At 44.0% G+C, this 26,455-nt stretch overlaps 1 protein-coding gene across 3 annotated transcripts in view; it reads right to left on the reverse strand.

Annotated features, from left to right (window-relative positions):
- SCN10A (sodium voltage-gated channel alpha subunit 10) overlaps positions 1-26,455 on the reverse strand; it is a 98,441-nt gene that overhangs the window by 38,303 nt on the left and 33,683 nt on the right. For 2 of the 3 annotated variants that reach the window (XM_010371498.1, XM_010371497.1), the window contains exons 6-14: positions 25,901-26,092; positions 25,388-25,454; positions 21,721-21,862; positions 21,377-21,574; positions 20,476-20,646; positions 16,897-17,190; positions 14,443-14,554; positions 6,582-6,820; positions 3,489-3,662 (exon numbers count right to left, since the gene is read on the reverse strand). In XM_010371498.1, the coding sequence (XP_010369800.1) occupies positions 3,489-3,662; positions 6,582-6,820; positions 14,443-14,554; positions 16,897-17,190; positions 20,476-20,646; positions 21,377-21,574; positions 21,721-21,862; positions 25,388-25,454; positions 25,901-26,092 (1,589 nt within the window). The remainder of the gene's footprint in view (positions 1-3,488; positions 3,663-6,581; positions 6,821-14,442; positions 14,555-16,896; positions 17,191-20,475; positions 20,647-21,376; positions 21,575-21,720; positions 21,863-25,387; positions 25,455-25,900; positions 26,093-26,455) is intronic. The other variant, XM_010371499.1, reaches the window with a different exon arrangement.

Below are 26,455 nucleotides of genomic sequence, written 5' to 3' on the forward strand. Positions count from 1 at the left end.
CCTTCCTTCAATCAATCAACAGATGTTTATTGAGTTCCTATGTATGTGCTGGGCCTTGTGCTAGGCCTTTGGGGTAAAATGGTAGACAAGAAACTCTGGTTTTTGCCTCATGGGATAGCAGGACAATTGTAAATGCCAGGTTAATGTGATGAGGGAATCCAATTTTAGATAGTATGGTTGGGGAGGTCCCTTCTAAGGACGTGACAAGTGCATGGAACTCAGAGGTTGAGAATAAGTGAGCTAAGTGAAGACTAAAGGAAAGCATTCCAGGCACAGTGAAAACAACTTCGAAGGCCCAAAGCCAAGAAGATCTCTGTTATGTGTGAAGAAGAGAGAGGAGGCCTTTCTGCCTGAAGTAAAGTGGGCAAGAGAGAGACTGGTGAACTGGCAGGTCCTGATTATGTAGAACTTTGTACACCATTATGAGGAGTCTGGATTTTATTCTCAGAGCAATGGGAAACCAGCGATGTTACTTGTAACAAGTGTATTACCAACATAAGATGTTGGCAATAGGGAAACTCTGTGTGTGTGTATGCGCGCGCGCGTGTGTGTGGTGGGATTGATGGTATATGAAAGCTCTCTGTTCAGTCTGCTCCAGTTTTCTGAAAACTGAAAACTGTCCTGAAAATAAAGTCTATTAATTAAAACCATGAAGCTGACCAGCTGGCGGTGATTTTTCTCCAGCATTTCTCACAGCTCAGGTGCAGGCAAGGTGGAGAGAAATATTTGACTTAGACTCTCCAGTGAGGTTTTGCCAAACACAAAAATGCAAAGAGGCAGAGGGGAAAGGTGATTGAGTTTATTTTCAAGGGCTTAATAATATTGGTGGGCCGTGAAACCTAAGGCAGGTCGTGAGGGAGGTGGAATAGACCCCAAGAAAGTGTGTAGTTGGTGGGTGTGGTTAGGGAATTGTGCCTTGATCAGCATGTTAAAATCAGCGAGGTGGGGACAGGGCGGCATTCCCCTGGAGAATCCTATAGGGGCAGATTGTGAAGTAAACTTGCCTATTTTGGGTTGTTTGAGACTTTAGACTGTGGGATCACAACAAAAGTAGCATATAGACCTTAAAACACTAAGCTTCTGCTTCCCCAAATGTATAGAAACGTTCGCATTTTATTAGAAGACTCACTGTGGGCCTGCCAGGGCATGGGGGTATGATATCTTATTCTCTTAATAATTGTGCATAGGTGCCTTATATTGACCATTAGCTTAGGGGCCTGCCTCTTGTCATCAATTTCTAGATACCTAGAGAAATCTGTCCTTCTACAAATGTGATTTAATTCTGACCTTCTAAGATTTCCAGGTTATGGATAAAGAGTCCTACAGGCCTACTCTACCCTTCTCCTCCCTGGGATAGTGACAGCACCACCAGCTTAGGCAGATGCCATCAACCAGCGTTTCATGGCACAGCTGTGTCTCAGGACATGCTTTATTTGGTCTTTAGAGTGTTTTTAAAAATTGGTTTAGTAGCAGTATTAAAGACATTTGCACAAAAATCTGAATTTCTGACTTTTTTACTAATTTATGGAAAATGAGTAACTCTGACAATAATGGACAGGCCATAGTCCCTCCCTCCCTTCCTTCCTTCCTTCCTTCTTTCCTTCCAGGCCATAGTCCCTCCCTCCCTCCCTTCCTTCCTCTCTCGCTTTCTTCTTTCTTTTCTTTCTTTCTTTCTTTCTTTCTTTCTTTCTTTCTTCTTTCTTTCTTTCTTTCTTTCTTTCTTTCTTTCTTTCTTTCTTTCTTTCTTTCCTTCTTTCTTTCTTTCTTTCTTTCTTTCCTTCTTTTTCTTTCTTTCTTTCTCTTTCTTTTCTTTTTCTTTCTTTTTTTCTCTCTTCTTTCTTTTTCTCTCTCTCTCTTTCATCTGTCTTTCTCTCTCTTTTTCTATCTTTATTTCTCTCTCTCTCTGTCTCCTTTCTTTTTTGAGACAGGGTCTCATTCTGTCACCCAGGCTGGAGTGCGGTGGCATGACCATGGCGTACTGCAGCCTCCACCTCCCTGGTCTCAGGTGATCCTCCCACCTCAGCCTTCTGAGTAGCTGGGACAACAGATGCACACTACCATGCCTGGCTAATTTTTTCATTTTTTTGTACAGACGGGGTTTCACCATGTTGCTCTTGAACTCCTGGGCTCAAGCGATCTGCCTGCCTTGGCCTCCCAAAGTACTAGGATTACAGGTGTGAGCCACTGCACCCGGCCTGAGATGGTGGCGTTGATTTCTATGTAAACCTCCCTCCCTGGAGTTGTGCACTGCTTTTCGTCTGCCTAGGTGAAATGGAGTCATCTTTGCCTGTCTACCTGAGGCAAATATCTAGTGCCCAAATCTCTTCCATGGCTGGCTCTATGCCACTACACATGGGCATTTGAGTTTGCCACCCCTAATCCAGGTACACCAAGTTCAGGGGCTCAACACTGTCTCACTGGCCTCCGTGATAGGGTCCCAAGCAGATCTGTCCTAGTGTCTCGCCGCCTCCTGAACCATGCACCCCTTCAACCTCTGGATGCCCAGCACTTGTCAGGACCTTGGGGAGATTGCTGGACACTCCCCTTTGTTTTGTCACCTCTCTCCAAGGCTAGATGCAGGGCTCCCAGTTAACACTGAGAGATTCCTGAGAGCAGGTGGCCTGCGCTAACAAGCCATGACATTTCTTCAGTCCTCTTTCCTATTCCCAAGAGTCAACGAGATGCCAAGCTTCCTCCAGATGGCCTGGAGACTTGGAAGAACCTAGTGACCTGACTCTCCTGGGAATCAGACAAGTTTGGCTGACAAACGTGGCTGATAAAAGTGGGTGGCTTGTGGCACTTCTCCTGTAGAGGGCGCCCTGGAGCTGAGTTTGGAGAAGAGTCGTCATTGCATGTGAGTGAGGCTAATAGGAGGCAGTTTGAGGGTGGTTGACACATTGGGGCTGTGACTTCGGGCACCAGGGAATTGGAGAATGACCTCCTTGAGGCTGGAAGGAGCTGGGGCTCTGGAGTCAGACAACCTGGATTTGAGATCCAGGTCTGTGGCTTATTGCCTTGCTTGGCAGATGGGAGACTTTGGGGTCATCATGGAACCATTCTTTTTCCTCCTCCACTCATGAGGATCTTAAAAACAACTATCTTTCAGGGTTGTCGTGAGCATAAAATGAGGTACGTTTTATCAAGTGTCCAGTGCTATGCCTGACACATTGGAAGTGCTCAGTAAGTATTAGCTGCTATGATTATTGCTATTATTGTTATTTGATAAGAGACGAGGACAGTGCTTGGAAGTCCCCTCTTGGTGCAGATGAGGGAGCCAAGGCCCAGAGAGGAGAAGGCACGTTCCCACTCTGAGTCACCGAAAAGCTGGGACCACAGACCTAAGTCTCCAGTCGCCCAGGAGTCATACCCTGCTCCCTCCCACAAGGACAGGAGAGGAAGGGGGAGCTGGCTGGTGCAGTCCCCAGAGCACAGTGTCTTCCCTGAGTCTGGGTGGGAGTTCCCCCAAGCCGTCAAGAGAAAAACATTACCAAGCGGAAGCTCCGCAGCACAGACAGGCTTCCCTTCTTGGCCACGCCCAGCTCTAGCAGACTCACAGTGACGATGATGCAGTCAAAGATATTCCACTTCTTCTGGAAATAATAGTATGGGTCGAAGGCAATGATTTTGAAGACCATTTCAGCAGTAAAAAATATGGTAAAGACCTAGGAGTAGAAACAAGTTTTATCACAGTGGGATCTGTGGGGTCGGAGGCAATGACAAAAATGGCAGCAAGAAAATGTCTTCTTTACAAAATAGAAAATCCCCTTGTTTTGTTCAGTTGCTATGTTATCTGTGGGCTCCTGAGTATTGGCCAGGGGAACAGTCAACGTGACAGAATGGAGACATTTCTGCACCATTCTCAGCGGCTGTGCATGCTGCAGTTTTTCCATGCGAGTGGTGGTGGGAGTGGAGTAAGTGGACAGTCTTTAAGATCATTATTATAATATCATTATGTCAGTGAAGAGTCAGTCTGGTTCAGTAGTTAAAAAGTGTGGGTTGTGGGACATCACAGACCTGGATTAAAATCCCAACTCAGACATTTTCTAGCTTATGTAAGCTTGGACAAATAACACATCCGGCCAGGCGCGGTGGCTCAAGCCTGTAATCCCAGCACTTTGGGAGGCTGAGACAGGTGGATCACGAGGTCAGGAGATCGAGACCATCCTGGCTAATATGGTGAAACCCCATCTCTACTACAAAAATACAAAAAAACTAGCCGGGCGAGGTGGCGGGCGCCTGTAGTCCCAGCTACTTGTGAGGCTGAGGCAGGGGAATGGCGTGAACCCGGGAGGCGGAGCTTGCAGTGAGCTGAGATCCGGTCACTGCACTCCAGCCTGGGCCACAGAACAAGACTCTGTCTCAAGAAAAAAAAAAAAAAAAAAAAAAGACAAATAACACATCCTTCCTGTACCTCAATTTCCTCATCTGTATAATGGGCATAAAATAAGCCAATGCATGTGCAATTGTTAGCAAAGGGCCTGACAGATAGTAATTCATTCATAAATAATAGTGACTAGTAAGAACAATGATTCATTGTCTCTAAGATTCTTTTAGGCTTTATGTATCTCTAATTGTCTTAAATAGGACAGAATTCTGATGCTGAGAGAGGTCAGAACCAGGCTTGGGTCACACAACAACCAGCAGGGAAGGGAGACAGAGAAGGAGGAAAGCAAAGACCAGGGTCAGGTGCTTTGCCTTCATATCTTTTCATCTGAGCCCCTCACCAGCCTGAAAAACGGACAATGCATCCCTCTTATGGAGAAGAAAACAGGAGAGTTTAAGTGACTGTCTCATGCCACAAGACTGTCCCTGTGTAATTCAAAGAGCCTCCATTGAGTGCCCCTTGTAGGCAAGTCACTGTGGTATGGTGGGGGGTGGGGTTGAGGTCTTGTGTCTTCCAGAGACCTGGGTCCACCCTGGCTCCACCCTCAACAGCTATACAATCTTGGGCAGGATACTTAACCTCTCTGAGTCTTAGTGCTTCCTTTTGTCATGTGAGGGTGATGATAACCTCATAATGTTGTTGTGACACTGAGATAACATTCATAAAGCACCTGACTCATTGTAGGCACCAAACACATGACTTCCATGCTTTAAAAAAAATGGCACTTTGCTCTGACACTGTGGGAAAGGCCTCTTCTCTCTCTTGCGTCCACTTTTCTAACTGTAGAATGAGGGTGTGGGCTCAAATGTCTATTCCATAAGGCCCTCTGTGGTCCTAGGCTGACTTCTTGGGAATAAGCATTCTCTTCTCTTTCCATTTTTCCTTTTCATGTCAACTTTAGGATGTGACCTCAGCCTAGGTGCTGCCAAAACATGAGGCATGTTGATTCCACCATATTCCAGAACCTACTGCAGCCCCTTTCACAGCCCTGGATTATGCGGGAGGGAGTGGTTTCTAGGGACAAGTAGTTACATTTCCTTTGGGCCTTCCCCCTCCACCTAAGTCTGCTGCCTGTAAGAAGCTGGATCCCAAAGCTGGACAGTTCTGGTGAATCCAGTAGGTCACGTCCAGAGTGGTGGACCCTGCTGCGGACATGAAGACAGAACACCGACCCTTTCTAGTTTCTGCCTATCATGTGTGCATGTGTTTGAACACACACACACTAGCAGGTCCTGTGAGGTGGCTTAATTCAGGGGGTAAGAAAAGTGTGGGCTTGGGAGCCAGTCTATCTGTGTTCAAATTCTGATATGGCCACTAACTCAACTCTATGATCTTGGGAAGATTATTTAACCTTCTGTATCTCCATTTTCCACCTGGGAAAGGGAATAATAATAGTACCTACCATATAGGGTTGTTGTGAAAATAAAATGAGATAATCCGTGAGAAGCATCTGAGTATTACTACTATTCCTGTGGGTGGGGCAAGGTTGGAGCAGTTGTTCTCCCTCTGAGTCAGATACTTTATTCAGTATATAGTGAAATCCAGTAAGGACTGTATCTTGTTAAAAGTAAATAACACTAACAAATGATGGAGGAAAATTTAAAGTAGCATCATATCTAAACTAGACACCAAAGAAAAGTTCCGACTTCCTGATGCTTTTGCTACAACAGTAACCGTGTTTCCATGTTTCCTCCCTTCCACTGTCTTCCCCTTCCCTCCCCAACTCTTTTTCTCCTTAAGTGACAGCATTGAAAATCGTGGCTACTGCTAATTGCACTCATAAAAGTAATCACATTGGAAGGAAACGGATAAGTCCAAAGATTGTCTTTAGATAAAAAAGTGACATTTATCCTCATTTCAAGGTAGAGGCAACTGAGATTCAGAGAATTCAAGTGGTTGTCCTGTGTTTTATAAAGGGCAACTAGCTGCCTCTGGCTCCAGGCTCTCTTGGTTCACTATCCTGTGCTTGTTCATCCCAAAGCCATTCCCACCGGCTCAGGCTGGGTCCTCCCACACTTGACCTCCTGAACCCACCCAGTGTCCACATGTCTCCCGCACTGCTGCTCTGCTCTCAGCTAATGGGCTCAACACACTAACCAATAAGGGCATGCCCCACCCCACCCGAACCGCACCCTGTCGCCGCCCCCACCCCCACCCCGGCCATGCCAATGAGGGCAGTACCAGCCAGAGCACTCACAATGTTGCCTATCTGAAGCATGGCTTCGAAGGTAGGGCTCATGCCATGATGCTCCATGGCCATGAAGATGGTGTTCACCACGATGCACAAGGTGATGGTGAGCTCTGCAAAGGGGTCCGTCACAAGCCCAAAGAGAATTGTCTTGAGCTTCACCCACATGGGGCAGCAATCCCAGATCAGATACTTCTGAGCCAAGTTGGTCAAGCAGGGTGGGCACTTCTGTTCAGACTCCTCAAGTTCTGCATTACAGGTGTGGTCAATGACAGCTGTCAGCCATGTGTCACCTTGGACCCCAATTCTGCGGTCATCCTCTAGGCCTTGTTGTTACTAATAACTACCACCTCCAACATTTTGACTTCAGTTGTCTCTCTGTCTCTGGTGTTCATTTCCTATATATTTGAACTCCTTTAGTCCTGCAACTCCAATTAATCTCTGCCCCATCCAGCCCTTCAAACCACTGACAATACACATTTTTACTGTCCATCACCTATATCATGTCCTTACTTCTCAATTTACCCAGCTTAGATTTCACATCCATCTCTCTAACTCCTCCCTTGCAGACACCCTCAGTTCCTTTGCCCCTCTCCTCCTTCATTGTACTTGCCTGGCAAAACCTGAACTCTGAATAGACCTAATTTGTAGACTACTCTGTACTTGCACGCAACCAGCTGGACCCGGCTGGAAAAAAATACATAACTATGCTTACTGGCCCTCCTAGAGATCTGTGAGCCCCAGCCTTGCCCTGCCCAGAAATCTGGCTGTGTTTCTGTATTATATTCCACTCTTTCAGTCTCCAGATGACTGTTTCTCACTTCCTCTTCCCCCCTCTAACCTCCAGCCTTCTTTCTACTCCTCACTCTCTGTTGATGAGCTCCCTTTTATTTCACTCAGAATGTAGAATAGCTCACAAAAGAACTTCCCCTTCTTCCTACCACTCAATCTCTGGCATATCTGCAAGTCCACCCGGTATTCTGTCTTCGTGGCCCACATAATGCGTGGGTCGCTCTACCCCTCCCACTTGTGCCAGGCCCTTTCCTCTTCTACCTACTCAAGGCCTTCATCATCCATAGTCCTCTTCCTTCCAGACCATTCCCATGAGTAGGTAAACATGCTTTAATTACCTCGCAGCTTTGAAAAAGTCTCCCTGGACCCCATGCTCTCTTTCATTACTGCTTCCTTAACAGCAAAATTCCTCCCAGGAGTTTTCTACACTTAACCTTCTATACCTCCTTACTTCTTTTTTTCTCTGCAGCCCCTGAAATCCAACTTTTACTGCTTCCAAATTCAAATAATCGATTTCCAGTTCTCATCTTACTCTTATAGCATTTGACAGAATTTATATTGTTCTCTTTGAAACCAGTGTTCATTTGGCTCTGGGGACTGCATTATCTCTTGCTTTTTCTCCCATATTTCTCCACTTCTTTTCACTTTCTGTTTTTGTCTCTATCTTCCTTTCCTGCTTGTAAATGTTGGAGAACTCAAGCATTCTCACCTTAGCCTCTCTGTGTTTTGAACTTCATAGCCCTAAAAAACCATCTCTATGCTGATTTCCATGAAATTATGCGTCCAATTTCTGATCCCTTCCTGAACACTAGGCTCATCTCTCTACTTGCCTCCATTAAATCTTCATGTGGATCTGTAACTGTGGCCACCTCGATGGAGGGCAATTTCTTAGCTTTAGGTTTATCTATAAATTCTGCGGCAAGACATGCATCTTGAACAGATATCAGCCTATGTGGGCAAAGAAAGATGATGTCCATTGCTTATAATCATAATAGAAAACAACAACTGATAAAGTATAATACATTATGAAAATGGATGAGCAGATTTATTTGTGGTGACGTAGAAAAATATATATGTTTAATGTGTGTATGTGCATGCATGTGCTTATATATGCATAGAACATTGCTTGAAGAACATAAGATAAACTGGATTGTGGTGGGGGTGGGACGCGCACTAGGAGTCTGGGGAGCAAGAAGGGTCTATAGTGGGAAGGAGACATAACTGTCATTGCATACACATTTGCAGTGTTTACATTTTTTTTTTTTTACTATATGCACTTGAAAAATGAGTTTAGAGAAATAATTGTGTGCCCCTAAATTTTGCTAACAGTGCTTTTTCCTGATAGATAATTTAAAAATGTGTATGTAGTCAAGATTTATCGGTAGTATTTTTATTTGTTTTCTTGCATGTATGCCTTGCATATGAAGCTTTTCTCGCTGCAAGGCTTGGAAAACACCTTCTCCATGTTTTTTCCTTTCTTTTGTAGTTTCACTTTTTCCACTTAAAACTTTGGTGCATTTGAAATTTATTTGGGTAAAGAGTAAGATATTGATGTGGTTTATTTTTTCCTATCTCTGGTTATTTATAATAACATTACTTATTGAATAATTTTTCACTTTCCTAAGATTTGAAATGTCATTTTTGTCATGTTATTACCATTTATGTTCATGTGTTTTCATATACACGTGTCCATTTCTCTTTCACAGATCAGACTATTTATTTTCACTGTCATGCTGTTTTAATCACTGACTGTGGATTTTAGAAACTACAGATGTCAAAACTGGCAAAGCATAGTTCTCTAAAGAAGTTGGCACATCCTGGGACCAAAATCAACAATCTCCGTTTGGAACAAAAGCAAGAACTTCCCTGGACCTATTTTGGCACTAAGATGAAGCACAGGAAGTAGTGATGAATGAGGACACTTTAGATGTGCCATTTTGGCAGGAAGCAGCCACCTGTGAGGCATGATGGGAAAAGAGAAGCAGCTTTGTAAACAGCCTTGACATTGCTGAACTTGATTGATTGCGGAGACAGAGAAGCTAAAAGTACCTACCTGCCAGCTTAAAACATGACCATGGCCCCCCTCAAAAGGATCTGCTATGTAAAACTGATACAGAAAGAACTTTTCTCCCTTCATCCTGTTACGCTTAAAGAGGTCCCCCTGCTCCTGTAACACCAATGTCTCCACTGTGCCTACTCTCCTGCCACTGCAGGAGTCTGTTGAATATTCCTTCTCTTCCCTTACTCTTCAGTCTCTCCTACTGTCCCAGATCCTTCCCATTAGCATGCGAATATGCTCAAAACAAACAAACAAACAAACAAACACTCCCCCAAACACAAAAACCAAAGAGTCTTCTTTCAATTCTACTTACTCTCTAATGTCATCTTACTGTCTCCTCTCTCTCACAGGCAAACTTCTTGAAAAAAATTGTCTGTACACCATATCTTCATTTCTTCACCTCTCACTCGTTCTTTAAGCCCCTTCAATATGGCCTCTGCCTACCCTTTTACTCCATTAATCCTCTTTTGCTTATATCACCAAAGACATCCATGTGACTAAAGCCCCTGCACCTTTTCATGTTTCATCTTACCTGACCTTTCCATAGCATTGCCTCTGTTGGCCTTTCTACTCTTCCTGAAGAAATTTTACTCTTGGCTCTGCATTGTATTCTTCTAGCTTGTCTCTTATTTCTGTACCTTCCTTCTCAGTCTCCTTTGCTGGGTCTGTCCCTTCTGCTTAACTATTAAACACTTAGTTTGTTAGAACTGTGTCCTAGTCCTTCTTCTCTTCTTACTTCAACCCTTATGTGTTAACTCATCAATTTGCATCTTCTCAAAATTACCACCTATATTCATACTGCTTTCATATATGTATATATGAAAGGTGAAGTATGTTGGCAGAGAAACCAGTTAGGAAGAAACCAAGTACAAGATGGCAGTACTTGAACTCTGGGGTAGTGACAGTGGGGCTGATGGGAAATGGAAGGATATGAGCGCTATTTAAGGGGCATAAGATTCAGGACTTTATGATGCATGTGGTTCTGGTATAAGCACCTTAAGGTATGCTGATACAATAACTTATAACGGGAGCATTTTAGGGGGAGAAGGGAGCTTCACTGGGGATGAAGATGTTCCAAGGGCACCTGAAACCCAATATATCCCAGACTCAACTCATGATCTTCTCCTTTCATCTTTCCCCAGTGAAGCCCCCTTCTCCCCCTAAAATGCTCCTGTTATGAGTTATTGTATCAGCATATCTTAAGGTGCTTATACCAGAACCATATGCATCATCAAGTCCTGAATCTTATGCTCCTTAGATAGCGCTCATATCCTTCCATTTCCCATCAGCCCCACTGTCACTACCCCAGAGTTCAAGCACTGCCATCTTGTACTTGGTTTCCTTCTAACTGGGTTCCCTGCCAACATACTTCACCTCTTAATTTCATTATCTACACGTATCCAGAGTAACTTTTATAAAATGCAACGGTAACTTCCCTGCCTCCAGTCCTCTAATAGCACCTCACTCCTCTTAGCATGAAGTCCCATATCCTTAATGTGGTCCGGGAGGTTCTTGGGATCTGGTCCCAACTCATCCCTCTAGTCTGATTTTGAGTTCTCCTGGTTCTCTAGGTTACAGCTACACTAGTCTTTTTCATTCCTTCAAATGTTATTCTCTCTTCTGCTTTGCAGTCCTTTCAGCCTGGAATAATTCCCTGACTCCAGGCTAACCTTACCATATTTCACTCAGTATCCTGCACTTCCTCTTTAAGGCACTCACCACTCCAGTAACAACTTGTTTTATATCCTCGTACCCCCCACTAAACATGAGGGCAGAGACTCAGGTGTGCTCACTGCTGTGACCCAGCTTATTGAATTTTGGTTTGGACAACTGTGAAATCTCAGCTTGCATGGCAAGCATAGATGGTTCACATGCTTTGAGTTCAGTGAGTTGTCAAGCTCCTATTGGTTTGGGTCAAACTTTCTTAAGCACAATCCCTCTTAAAGAGGTGGCCTTTGTAAATCCTATTATTACTCTGGCAGCATGAAGCATCCTTCAGGTATCTCATGTGTGTAATGAATATAACATCCAACCAGAGAAGACGATGTGCCCTATGCTCAGAAAACTTTGATCTCTTTGATTTAACCTAAGGTTTCCTCTCCCCAGATTTTCTTTAAAAGGTCATTGTTTCTCTGGCTTTCTCTCTATTCTCACAGCATCTTCCTTAAGGGGAAGTCTGCCCTACCCCAACATATTTGACTATTACTTATTTTCTTCCTTTTTATCAGTTCACACTGTTATAAATTAGCATCACTCCCCTCCCTGCCTGCACCACCCAAATATCACCTTTGTGCATGCACTTGTCTTCTAGCTAATGGAGATCAGGCTGTGAGCAAAACAGGCACATCTCTGCCCTCATAGATTTTACAACCTAGTGAATAATAATAGCCAAATGTGATGAGTACTTACTACATGCCAGTCATGGTTCTAAGCATTTTGCTTGACCTGATTCATTTAATCCTCACAAAACTCTACAAGATAAGTATAGTCTCACTATTTTACAGGCTAAAAATCTGAGACACAGAAAAGTTACTGAAGCTCCAAGGTCACACTGTGCACCATAAGTGGCAGAGGTACGATGCAAACCCAGGCAGCCGGGCTCCAGAGCAATGTTCTAACTACTACCCTCTGTTGCCTCTCATTCATTCCATGACCTTCTTTGGTCTTACCTACATTGGGATGTGTTTGGAATATGCATTTTGCTCATTCCTATCTCATTCTTGCAAAATGCATTGTACTTGCTGTTCATGTCTGCGAACTTTCTCCTCAGGTTCTTACATAGCTGATTCCTTTATTTAATTCAAATTTATGTTCTTCTTGGAAAGAACTCTCCATCTCCTTCCCTACTTTATGTTTTCTCCTACTTCTTACATCTGAATATTCATGTTCATCTTTCGTGTCCCCTTCCCTGCTAGGATGTAGATTCCATGAGCTCAGCTTATATCAGTTCACCACTGAATCCCAGCACCTGGAGCAATGCCACACACAAAAGGGGCTCAACAAATGCTTGTTGATAAGAGAATAAATGAAAGAAGAGAGAAGGAGGAAGCTTAACAGTTTTTGAGAATAAATGAAAAAACAAACTGTTTGTATTCAATGTTTGCTGTTTGATGACTAATAGCAAAACAAAAACCAAAACAAACAAAAACAAAGAAACCTATCTGGTTAAGAAAAAATTGTGGGAATAGCAACATGGTCAAATTCTATGCCATGAAAAATGTTAGAAGTGCAGACTCTATTACAATGAACAGTGATATTAAATAATTATCAATGAGAAAAAATAATATAAGGGAGTCTGTACACATTGTTGAGAAATTGGTACACATTTCTCAAAGCACAAACTCAGGTATGCAAGAAATGTAACTTAGTTGAATCCAGTTTATGCTTCAAGTCCTCACCATGGGAATTGTCTTTTGTTAAGTCAATGTTGGGTACTATTTCAGTATCTGAGTCTGTGTCTGAGTTTTGTAGGGCTCAAACCTGGTGGAGAGTTGAACAGGTTCTTTGTCATTGCTAAGCGTATTTTGCCTGAGTTGTAGTTCCCATCCGGTCCCTGGTGGGAGAATCCATGAAGATGGCTCTTCTCTTTCTAGATTCCCTCTGTGGGTCTCACTCATCTTTTTCCACAGCCTTCATTGGGGTCTAAGTCATCACCCAGTTCCTCTCAGCCGTTCTGGAGCCACAGGACTCTCTCTGAGGCTGCTTCAGGCCTTCTCTAACCTAAGGTTGACCTAAGCTAAGGTTACCTTTCCCCAGATTTTCTTGAAAACATTATTGTTTCTCTTGCCTTTCTTACTCCACTCTCACAGTATCTTCCTTGAGTGGAAGTCTATCCTACCCCAAGATATCTGACTATTCTTTATTTTCTTCCTTTTTATCAGTTTACATCACTATAAATTAGCATCACCACCCAGATATCACCTTTGTGCATGCACTGCTCTTCTAGGTAATGGAGATCCAGCTGTGAGCAAAACAGATACATCTCTGCATATCTGGTACATTACTGGTCAGTTCTACTCTACAATTTCCGTGCATGTGAATCTCTCTCTAAGGCTTGCTACCTTTGGCTTCACGTAGAAAGTAAGGCACACATTGGCTCTGTTTTGAAATCCCTCAAACGTTTTTTCCGTTTTGGTTGCTCACCACTTCTTCCCCTCAAATTAGGATTCAGCCTAGGGCTGGGAGGAAAACACACAGGACTCCTTCTCAGGAGCACGCTGGCACTCAAGCTCTTACAAATCCTCCAGCCCAGGTCAGTTTAATTTGTCTAGGGGAGTAAGATAACTGGAAATGACTAAGGTTGCATTCTCCATACCATGAGGCAAAAAAAAGGCTGGAATAGAACAGACCTCCTGCTCAGGGTTAGGGGGATGCAATCACCATGTGTGGATAGGTGGCCATGACTATTGCCACTCTCTTCCTCTACTAGCCCTTGGCTTGAAACCTAGACACATGGCTGAGGAGACTGAGTGGATTCCCACTTGATTGGTAGAATTCTGAATTAACAAGGACTTAGTTAAATTGACTGATTAGTGGACTTAAATTGTCTTCCAATATTCAGCATAATGGGGGCTTGAACAAGAAATTAAGTTACAACTGTGTAAGTTACAACCATGAAAGATATAATTTTGAAACCATGAAAAGGATAATTTTGCCATGTTGGAAAATTAAAGATGGTTAAATTTCTTGCACACCTGAGAGGGTGTGCTGAAATTCTCTGATGCCTGCCAGATCACTTTTAAAAATCTAGTTTTGTGATGCATGCAAAGCAGATACTAATTTGAACAAGAGATGAGCTGGGATATTTTATTCATCAAATTATTTGTTTTTGAAAAATTATGCATATAAAAAAATCACATTGATAAAAGATGATGGGGCCTAAGACATAAAAAGGAGGAGTATTAAGAATTCCAGTACGCAGAGACGATGCTTTGACACGAGTTAGAGACATTGCTTCTGCTGCTGATATGGGAATTCATCATGGCACAGTGGACAAACAATGCAATGAGCAGCACTTACCCTCAAGGACGGAGGTTATGATACTGACAACACTCATTGCCCTTTGGGCTCGGAAAGGTTCGTCTAAGTATTCTGCTGACAAGAAAGTCTTCTTTTGTTCTGCATCGAATGCCTGCTGAGACACAAACAGAGTCAGGACACTCCCTTAACCTGACATCTTCATGGCAAAGTTGGATCATTCAGCCTCCTATTGGCCAGTCTCATATATAGTCATATGTCACATAATGATAGAGACATGTTCCAACAAATACATCATTAGGTGATTTCATCATTCTGTGAACATCCTACATTGTATTTACACAAACAAATGCTATAGCCTTCTATACATCTAAGCTAAATAGTGTGGCCTATTGCTCCTAAGCTACAAATCTGTTCAGCATGTTATTGCTGAATACTGTAAGTATAAACAGTTAATAAACATAAAGAAAGTTTATCAAGTTTCCAACCATGAGGACTAAGCAAATGATACTAGTAGTCACTATTTATTGTTATCTGTCAGACATATATAAAAATGTTGGCACTTTATTATTTCATTTAACCCTCCAGGTATTTAGAAACCTTTTTACAAGAGGAGACAAGGAGGTTTAGATAATTTAAAGGACTTGCTAAAGGTGACTCAGGTGGTAACTGGCACAGTTGGGACTAAAATACAGGCCCATACTAAACAGAAGGGCCTAAAGAGTCAATCTTTCACTAGCCTGGTAATTTAACTAGACTGAATCAAGGTCAGAATATCTAAATACACGATAATCTCAGAAACAGAGAGAAGAGGGTGAGGGCCCATCACAAGAGAAGCATAAATGCCTTCAATGAGGCATTTTCTTTTTTTCTTTTTTTTTTTTTTTTGAGACGGAGTCTCGCTCTGTTGCCCAGGTTGGAGTGCAGTGGCGGGATCTCGGCTCACTGCAAGCTCCGCCTCCCGGGTTCACGCCATTCTCCTGCCTCAGCCTCCCGAGTAGCTGGGACTACAGGCGCCCACTACCGTGCCCGGCTAATTTTTTTGTATTTTTAGTAGAGATGGGGTTTCACCGTGGTCTCGATCTCCTGACCTTGTGATCCGCCCGTCTCAGCCTCCCAAAGTGCTGGGATTACAGGCGTGAGCCACCGCGCTCGGCCCAATGAGGCATTTTCTAGAGTGCAAATGCACTTCCAGCGAGCCCTGCAGGCTACCTTTGACTTTAAGGCTCTGTTTTGGTGATTCCATTTGCCTTGGAGACCTACTCTATACCTTCTCTGCTCTCTCTGTGCCTGTGGAGGGAGACCTGTACAAAATGCATTACCCTTGCCCTTGGTTCTGGCCAGGTTTGGTTAATGGGAGGCATAGGCGAGACATTCAAGGATAGAAGGAGAGATAAGTCAGGTATTTTCCCCTGGCTGCTTCTCTTCTGTGCTATGAATGAGTAGCAGAGCTGTGATCCTCTACTAAGATCACAAGTTCTGCCACACAGCCTCTCTGACACATGAGGGCAGCTGCTGCTTTAGTCTAATTCTGGTCCTTTCCTTCATCCCTTCAGCCTAGGCATGTAACAACTTCCCCCTGTTACTAGTTTCTAGGTGCCTCACCATCCCTTATTCATTCCCTAAGCCCAGCCCACACCTCTGTAAATACCTTACTAAACTCTATTAGCCCATTGGAGTGGTCCATCTGTTTCTTGCTGAGACCCTGAATCATGTGGCATCGAATTAGAGACCGAGCTAAGGCAACTCTGTAAGACTTACCTGTATCAGTGGAACCATATACTGGTCTCTTTACAATTCTGTCTGCAAATTGCTCTGTATCCCTGGCTAGCCAGAGAGGGCAAATGAAAAACACTAGAAACATCATTACTGAAACTGGAGGGGAGAGCTCAAATTAACTCACAGCTCCCAATCCAACGAGGAATCCCTGACTTGCCATTACACTCTGCTATTATTCTATTAAAGAGTGCTGGCCAGTTAGTCACTGTTGCCTAATTTGTTCATTTTGGCAAATTATTTCTTCGGTGAGTAAAGCAAGGAATACTGTGCTTCTATTCAGATCTGTCCTAAGAAACTCCCAGAATTTATCCGGGTTCCATTTGCCCAGCCTAGAGGAGTTTGCATAGAGCCATAAGCAGGAAGAGAAGGGTCCTTCAGTTTTTCTCATACCTGTCCAGGAAGAAAGCAGGCCTATCACTGAGGCAGTGATGTTGAGTGGGGAGAGAGAAACACTGATAAGAAATATGGGGTCAAATGGAATATAATTTGCATCACTGTACTGCAGAATAAACCAGGAAACCTGTTTGACCTCAGGCCAACTCAATCTCTCTCTCTCTGGGTCTCATCTTCTATGTCTGTAAAAAAGGAGTAGAATGGGGAGGCATTGGACAGGATGATGGCTAAAGATGCCTTCCATTGGTGACACTCAGGCTTCTATGGCTCAAGGTTTCTAGCTGGAAGACAGCCTGGGGGAGTCTGAAGCATTCACAAACTCACCGAGACTTCAACAGCTCCAGGAGCAAGCTCACTAGTGGGTGGCAGTGGGTGTTCATCTTCTCCATGCCTGGAGTCAGGGTTGCTGGGTTGAGGAAGAGGACTTCTAGGGAGGGGGCCTTGCTGGCCAGCACTCCCACCCAGCAGCAGGGAGCCCCGATGGCTTTCGTGGTCTCCAGGAAAGACTCCATCATCTGTGACTACCTCAGGGAGTGAAATATCTCGGCCGGGGGACCGGAAATGGAACACGCTGCCATGGCTAGCCCGGCGTTTTCCAGAGGCAAGGCCTAGAAAAGACTGGGCATTGCCCCAAAGGAGCAAGAAGGCTGGAAACTGGTCTTCTGGAAAATCTAGAGCCCAACACTTCCCTCTACCTACTCCCATTTCCCCGCCCCTATTTTTATGACCTTTCAGTAGCTAAGTAAAGGCACAAATCTAAGGGGTATTCTAGGTATGCATGATGAGGGAAAAGGAAAAAAGGAGATTCTAGACAGACTTGGGGAAAGACCAGGAGAGAGAAGAGATCACAGGGTGCCGATGCTCAGCAAATAGGTTATCATGGCCAGGAATATTTCAGAGGAAACCTTGTCATCTGGATAGGTCAACTGTTTGCCAACCTTTGGCCACCGGGCTAGACAAAGCTGTCTTAAGTTCCCTTTTCCACATGCAAAGTTGTGACCTAAGGAGGCTACTACATATACCAGTACTGGAACATACTTGGTGAGCGGTTGTTGAATGAACGAGTGCACTTCATTGTCTGAAAATTAGGTTGCGCAATTCATTAGATCCTGTCTGTATGAGTGTGAGAGTTTGTGTTGCACAGGAGGAGACAAGAACTGTACAGTGTAATGAGCTTCTAGGATCCCTCGAGGCTTGAACAGTCAACAATGGAGAGATTGAAGGAAGGGTTGCAGCCTAATTTCCTGGAAGAATAATGTCATTCCTCCAAATCAATAAACATTTCCCATCAAAATCTTCTATTGAGGGAACTGTGTGGCTTAGAGTTGCCAGAGAAAAGAGCTAATTCACAAGCCCAGAGCCCTCAGAGAATTAGTGTGCTGGGTTAGGTAGTTCCCATGACCATAGTGAAACTTGATCATAGCAAACCATCATTTCTGTCCTTAGGTGGTCTATAGTATGTCCAAAATCTAAACATTGACTTCATACCGAACTCTGATCATACTGACTTATTCCACTCACCTTCCTTAATTCCTTTTATTTACCAAACTACTGAAGTGGAGAATCTTGCCAACTGGGGTTCTCCTTAATAATCCCCTTATCTCACAGAACCAGTTTCCTCTCTTGATCATTTGAAGCCCGATCCTGTTTAGCAACCATTACTAAAAGCCCAGTATTATAAAAAGTAGAGTACTCTCTGCCTGTAATACATGCCCAAGGACTATAGAACTCATAAAATGCAAAAATCCTTCCCATTTTTGAAGCAAATGAGAAAAATCGACAAATCCATATTAAAGAAAGGAATACTCCATTATTTGCACTTGAGCACCAAGCAAACCAATGAAGAAACTAAAAAGAAAATTTTGGTTGCATATTTGACAGCAGTGTCTCCTTGGCCACGAGTTATTTTAGAATTAAGCTTTTTGACAAATGGTGGGCAATGTCTTCTGAGTAAAAACATTAGAATTGCTTTAAAAGGCATCCTCTGAGGAAACCAACTGGTCTGTGATTTTCCACAAAAACCCTCCTGGGTCTCTCCTATATATTCCTCTATTTCATTTCTGTGGGTTATAAAATGGCTTTATATAAAAACTGCATTAGGTCTATTTACCAGATGAATGTACCTGGGAAAAGAGGGAGAAGATGTTTTCCTGGATGGGCTCCAATCAATCAGTTAGCATTAAAGCAGTACTCAAACGGTGCCTCCCCATCTTTGCACATACATGTTGTTCTTTCTGCCAGGAAAATACTCCTCCCCAAATTCTCTCAAGTCTTCAATCACTGGAAGAATCCCTACATGCTATTTGTTGTTGACCCCAATTATCCCCTCCTCCAGGAGGCCTTTTCTGATACCTATCCAGCCCCATGAGAGTGGAAGTTTCTTCCTCGATTGTCAAAACACCACGTATGTGTCTCTAATATACTATTTAACACATAGTTGTGTTTATATCTGCCTCCTCCACCCAAATGGAAATCCTTGGGGAGAAGAACATGTTCTAGTCATCTCTTTATACCAAGCACCTAGTACTGTTGAATGAACAAGTTGCAGCTCTTCTTTTTTTCCCTTTGAAAATAAGCATCACTGGAGAGACAAGCACACATACCAATTATTGGACATCCAAGTGCTAATCTGCGTGGGGCTGACAGAATGGGGGTAATTAAAGCCCAATTCAGTGTCATTGACATTTCCATGGAAGCTGTGATTCATCCTGTTCTGTGATTGTCTGAACTGTGCCCCATGTATGCCAGGTGCTTCTCAAAAGAGGCAAAGCAAGAAAGAGGAGGGCACAGATGCAGATAGATCCTGAAGTGTGGGTGTGTCATGAGGTTGGTGTGCAGGCGAGTGTGTCTGTATATGCACACATAAATCTGAGGGTTGGAGAGATGGTATTGCAAAAAAGTAAAACATCCTTTGGCTTAGCACAGGAAAAGAGATTGAGAGGGAAGTGAGAGGCATAAAACATAAAAATAGCCATGTTGATCCCCTTTTCCACACTGTTAGTGTGGAGCCACCCTCCCACACAGCCGATATTATGTGTCAGACCTACAGAAAGGGCATATTTGGGGTAAAAGGACTTTCAAGGGGCAGGAAGGTGGTGGGAGGAAGCGTGTTGAGGAAAGTTGCAGTGCAAATTTTAGAGTGGGAGGCAGAAAGTTATTATGGGGGGAACAGAATTGCTACAGGGTCTGAGGTGAGGTGCTGAAGCCATTCCCAGGCTGGATTGTGTCACAGAGATGGGTGCTGGGAACTTTTCTGCTAAAAACAGGTGACAGCTTGAATTGCAGGGCCTTAGGAAGGAGGTCAGAAATTATACCCAACAATTATGTAAAATTCTGATGTGTCAATTTTAAATAAACTAAGTAAAAAATAAAAACCACCGCGACACATCAGAAAAAAAAAAAAGAAAAAAAAAAGGTGTGTGAAGGATCTTAGCACCACAGACAGGGAACCTTGGGCTGTAGAACTGCAGAACAGAGCGTCAGAAGGAAGCTGTCCTTTGATGTTCACAGACACCTTAAGATCGGCATGTTCAATATGGGCTTCCCACCTTTCCTACAAACCTGGGTTCTTCTTCCAGTGTCCTCATCTTGGAATTACCATCCATTTCATTGCCCGATCCTGAAACCTGGGAGTCAAATTGGACTCCCCTTTCCTTTTTCCACAGTCCACAATCCCAATCTTGTGGATCCCCCTCCCCCAAAGTGTCCTTATAATTCACCCCTTTTCCCCATCTATAATTACACTTTCCTAGTTTAAGACAGCATTTTGGAGGGGTGTCTGGATCCTTCTAAGCTCTATGCCTCCAGCTCTTTCTCTGCCACACACCTCTTCCCACTCCAACCCACTGTCCACGGCAGCTGCAATGGTGGGTAATCTTTAGAGCACAAACCTGAGCCTCTTACCATCCTACGCTGGTTGTAAGGATCAGAACGGGGTGATTTGTTGTCTTCTGTGGAGCCCTCTGACACTCTTGACTTTATTCTGTGACTTCTCTCACTGGCATTTTTGGAGGTTAAAGGTGATCCGTTGTGGGAGTGGAGAGAGGTTGTGTCAATCCCCAGCGCTGCCAGCACCTGTGAAGAGAGAACAACAGGTGTAGCCAATAGTATTTGCTTGGACTTAGAATAAATGTGTCCCTCAGACATGGGGTGCCAGGTGGGTGAGATATCTGAAACAGAGAAGCTCAAGGGTTAGGACCTGGATGGTGGTGGGATTAGGCCATGGCATGAACAGACACCTCTGGGTCACCCCCCCACTCATTCATGGGGCACTCTGTTGGTGCCCCACCCAGATCCCTTTCACCAGATCAGCACACCTATCCTGAGCTGCTTGAGTGGCAGCAGTTAATGACTCATACTTGCAGCATTCTGCAAAAAACAAACAAACAAACAAAAAACCTCTTTTGGCTGCCTGCTTCTAGGATAGGTATGGGGAGGGTACAAACAGGTGGCCCCCTTGCCTCAAGGTAGGGCTAACTGTGGTACAGGTCATGCCCCAGAGTTCTCCATGGGATCAAGCTGAAGCTGGTCTCTAGCTGAGAACACTCCTTGTTTAGTTCCACCCTTTGCCCCATTCTGTTTTCTTTAACTCACTTTCTCCTGAGAGCACTCCCTCAATAAGTCACTTGCACAAGAATCCTCACTTAGGTTCTTTGAGAAAACCTGAGCTAATATGGTCCCTGAGGCAAGATGATTCCTCCTATAGCTCCCTAAATGGCAGCCCTAATTAAAGTGGCTAGTCCAGAACTCTATCCAAGAATGGAAGTCTGCAACTTTCTTCACAAAGCTTCCACTCCTTACAAACCTCCTGCTCCTTCCGGAGCTTTTCGAGGGCCTCCTGGAACAACTTCTCCTTTGCTTCAATTTCATCAATGGTTGCCTGGTTCTGCTCCTCATATGCCATGGTGACTACAGCCAAGATCAAGTTGACCAGGTAGAAAGATCCCAGGAAGATTACAAGCACAAAAAAGATCATATAGATTTTCCCAGAAGCCCTCAGGGTCTGCAGATTCAAGGGAAAGAAGATAAACCTGTACCCATAGCACATGGATCCCTGAATTTAAGTCAGGCTCCTCCAGGAAAAGCACAGCCATGCAGGTGACCCACCAGCCTCCAACCAAGTCTGTGTGGGAGAATGCAGCTCAGTACCTGCTGGTAGAGGCGTTCCCAGGAATCCTGTGTCATGAGGCGGAACAGTGAGAGGAAAGCCCAAGCAAAGGAATCAAAGCTGGTGTAGTTAAAATCCGGGTTGTCAGAAGTTTTAAGGCAGATATAACCATCAGGACAGTGGCTGCAGCAAGAACAAAGAAGGTCATCCCCTTGTGCTTATTGCACATAAGGCAGCCCAGTGCTGTGAGACAACCACAGAGTTTTATGTCAGAGATCAGAGTTCAAGACCTAGTCTTCATCTTATTAGCAGGATGATCTTGGACACTTGGTCTGTTTAGGTCTTGGTTTCTGTTATCCATAAAATAGAGATGCTAATACTTTCACGTCAGAATTTCATGCACAGGGGAGTGGTCTGGGGAAGGCAGCCGACTGCCCAGACATGATACCATGAGCTCTTTGCCAGTTCACACCAGCGAAAGGAGAGTCAGTAGCAATAATGCAGACTTAAAACCTGAGCCTGTTGGCATCACCTGCAGAGTTGTCTATCAAGGGAGGTCTCATATTAGCCAAGTTCACTGATTAATTATATATAACAGTGGAAATAACACTTTCCACTTACTGAGCACTTTCTGTGTTCCTCTCTCTCCCCTTAAGTGCTTTACAAACACTGTAATTTAATCACTCAATGTTCTTTCTTTACAGATAAGGAAGCTGGGGGTCAGAAAGAAATCAGTTCCCTAAAACTATGCAGGTGTCAATATATTTATTAAAAGGAGAAATATAACTGTCAAGTAGCCCAATACTTGAGTCAGCCTAGTCTCCTCCTGAAGATGGCCTATGAAGGAAGGGCAAATTGAAAATGACTGCCTGGTGAGTATTGGGGTGGGAGTGCTGAACTCCTTCCTCTCTCTCATAATAGTAGGATGAGTTGATGTCAAGAAGCATCTGTCAGCTCAGGGAGCATAAAGGGCTCTCATCTATCCTAGTGGAGATTGACTGATCAATGAAACAGGAATGCTTCGTTTGAAGTTCAGAATTATGTTTTTTTAAATTTTTTTCTTTGTTTTCCTTTTTTATTTACCTGCATTCCTTGTGAATACATGGAATTCTTTTACTCCCAGGATTTCTCCATGAACTCCAACCTCTGGGGCTCTCCTTATCCCAGACATCCATGTGAACAACGCATACCATGGATTAGAGCTCTGACAACTTAATTCTAATCAGTTCCAATTCTATCTCCACTTCGACTGAAGATTGCAAGTTCCCTGGCTTTGTAGACCCACATTTAAAGGCAGGCTCTTGGTTTGCTCTCCCAAGGGGCTAGGCAACCCATTACCTGTAGGTTTCTTAATTAACTCTGAGGGCAGCCTTATTTCTATGTCTTCTGTAGAAACCCACTGTAGTCACTACATATCAACAGTTCACTGCTCTTAGGATTAAATGAGATCACTGCACAGTATCTTGCACTTCTGCATGGTAAATATTGTAAATAAACTGCGAAGGAAAATTCCTATTGTTTTTAACCTTGGAAGCTGCTGAAAAGATAAACTGGAATAATATATAATATATGTGGAAGAACACTGAAAATTATCAGCTATTTTCTGGTATTCATTTTCTGCCTTGAGAACCCTGACCTTCCTCCCACAGTGCCATTGGTCAATGTGGGCCTTTCCTCAGGGCTCTGGCTTCTCTGCAGCCCCACAGAGGACCCAGGTTTAGCTTTCATGGCATGACCCTCCAGGGCTCACTCTGTCCATTATCCTGAGCTGGCCTCTCTCTGCCATCCCAGCCTGGTCCACTCCCCAACTGCCTGGCTGCGACTTGCTCTGTAGAGGGCCTGGCCTCTCGGGGAGCTGAGCTGTGGAGATGTGTAGATGGACTCCACAACTTTACCACAAAAAGGACTTGAGCTGCTCTGGAGCCATTGCCTTGAGAAATGGCATTATCTAGACAGAAGAAGGATGCTGAGGGGCTCGTAGTTTACATTTCAGTCAAAGGCAAATGAAAATTGATGTCAGAACAACCGTCCCATGAGCCAAAGAACCAAATGCCAAGTGCATTTGTGAAAGAAGAGTCCAAGGAACCTGATGTTGACCAAATGCTCCTGCTTGTTTCCAGTCCTCAGCTCTAACTGAGATTGTTTTCCTAGTGAGCTGATGAAGGTGGAGCCTCATGCAGGCTCCATACAGGTCCACCTGGGCAATATGGAGCCGTCAGCCTCTCAGGCAGTGGAGGCGTTGTGAGCTCTGCTCTTCCAAGCTCTCAGCCATGGGGGTGGGTGAGATGGCCTTTTTGATCTTTTGCCTAAACTCTTTCTGCTCATGCTTTCCTCCCGTGGCCAAAGCAGCAGAGCTGAGGGGTCCTCATCCCTTAGCTTTGTCTCACATTCTGTTCTGCGACCTGGAATGGCCTTCACTCACACTGTCTTATATTCACCCAGTCTGGAGACATCCTACTTGCCCTTGAAAGCTCACCTCAAATACCACCTCCAAGAAACCTTCCTGACTTTCTCTGTTGCCTCACACCGCCATCTCACTGTGTTTCCCCGGCCCGTGAAGCCTCTAGTAAAGAACTTGTTCGCCACAGAGTAGCATCTTTATGTCTATGCATGAGAAACTGCAAACTAGCAGCTTATAGGTTGGATTTGGCCGGCAGAAATATTTTGTTTGGCCCAACAATAGGTAGACATTTTTTGGAATAGGTAGCCAATGTTTATAGTTGGGACATTTTATATTAAAATCTAAATTTCCTATTTCTATTTTAAAAGTTGGAAGAGCTGGAAACAGTGAACCCATATTTCCACATGGCAACCAAAAGCTGGACCGAGCAGTGGGGCTGTCCCCTTTAGAGGAGGCATGAACTCTCAGCTCCTAGGTTTCCTCCTGGCCCACTCCACTCATCTGTTATTATGAATCTGGCCTCTGTAAGAATTTGAAATTGCAAAGTCTGATACATGTGTTTATTCCTCTATTTGTGAGGGTAATGTGGCTATAGAATGGAGTTAGCTGTGATGATTAAGTGTAGAGAATTTGACACAAATAAGTATTGGTTCCTTCCTGGGGTAGATTATTAAAATGGCTATAATTCTTCTCCCTGTGTACCCACATCCTTTCCAATGTGACTTTTCAGCTCCTTCCATTGAGTGATGAAGTCTATTTCTCTACTTCTTGGATCTGGACTGTACTGGGACTTGCTTTGGTCAATAGAATGTACAAAAGGTACATTGTGTTGGTTCTAAGCCTAGGCCTGAAGAAGCTTTGCAAACTTCCACTGTTTCTCTGGGAACCTTGCGATGAGAACAGACCCAGGCTAACCTGCTTGGAGGTGAGAGGACACATGAGCAGAGATAGGACATCCTAGACCAGCCATCTCCAAGTTAATCTGCTGTCTGCATATGCGTGAATGAGCCTAGTCAATGTCAGCCAATGCCCATCTGATCCCAGTTCAAAATGCTGATGCACAGAATCAAAAATTAAATAAATTGTTGTTTTAACTCACAAAATTTTGAGGTCATTTGTTACACAGCAAAAACTAACTCATAATTCCCTCCCCATGAGCTCTGGGTTGGCAAAGAGCATGATTTATTTATTTATACTTCTTTCCCAGGACCTGCAACCCCATCTGTGCCCATAATATGCCAAGGACAAGATGGAGAAAGAGAAAGAATTGTTGGGAATTGTTGCTTTGTCATAAGTTGGGAACTCACCCTGAGTCAGATCCATTGCCACACAGTAAGGGATCAGAAGTGCCTCGCTTGTTTATGTAGATATCTGCTGAAGAAAGGAAGAAAAGAAAGCCTCACAGATGGTTCTGAACCCTCCAACCCAAGCCTTGTGTGGTGAATGCAACACTCCCAAGTCTTCCAAAGTAAGCTCCTTTGGCTACAGGTACTCAGTGGGCATACTGGGCCACATAGAAGGTGAAAAGTCACGTCTGAAAAGAGAAGAGCTGAGCAGTGACTTCGGCTCTCTGTCTCCCCCAGCAGAGGTAGAATGACTTGTCTGTAGATTTATGGTTCATTTCCTTGCAAGAGGGATGCTGAGCAACAGGAAATAGAATACCCAAAAGTAAAACACAACTCAAGAGAAGCATTTTGGCGGGAAAGGGAAATCAAAATATACGTCTATACACACACACACAGGGGTTCCATATCCCCTGTACCTATATGGTACCAAGGTTCCAACCAGACCTTGATCCCTATGGAAGAAACTCCACTCACGTTTTCTGTGAGATGAGTAGTTGGTTGTCCCATTGACAGCCATATCATTCTTGACACATTTATTCTTGAGGTTGCCCTTGAAGAGTTGCAGCCCCACCAAGGCAAAAACACTTAGGCAGAAGATGGTGAGGATGGTCACATCAGCCAGTTTCTTCACTGAGTTAATCAGGGCCCCCACAATGACCTTCAGGCCTGTGGGAAGATGACAGTGGATGAGGGAGCACACACAGAGCACACATCTTCATCTTAACCATCCTCCCTCATCTCTACATACAGGAGTGAAGTATATACACACTCCAGGGCAGTTCCAAGACCTTTCCCATCCGAAGCTTACATTTACCTGAGAGGCAGGCAGTTAGGCAGGGGCTATTCTCATTATAAAGACGATGCAACTGAGACCCAGGCAATAAATTTTTTATCATCTTGAAGCTAATAAAATTCCTGACACTAGCAACTCAATTTAAATAATTTATGCTGAGTACCTACTTTTTCAGGCACTGTGCTAGGCATGAAGCTACTAACTTCACCCCAGTGATTTGCCATCTGTCTTTCTGC

The sequence above is a fragment of the Rhinopithecus roxellana genome, chromosome 1, assembly GCF_007565055.1.
Source record: "Rhinopithecus roxellana isolate Shanxi Qingling chromosome 1, ASM756505v1, whole genome shotgun sequence".
In the NCBI taxonomy this organism is placed as follows: Eukaryota; Metazoa; Chordata; class Mammalia; order Primates; family Cercopithecidae; genus Rhinopithecus; species Rhinopithecus roxellana.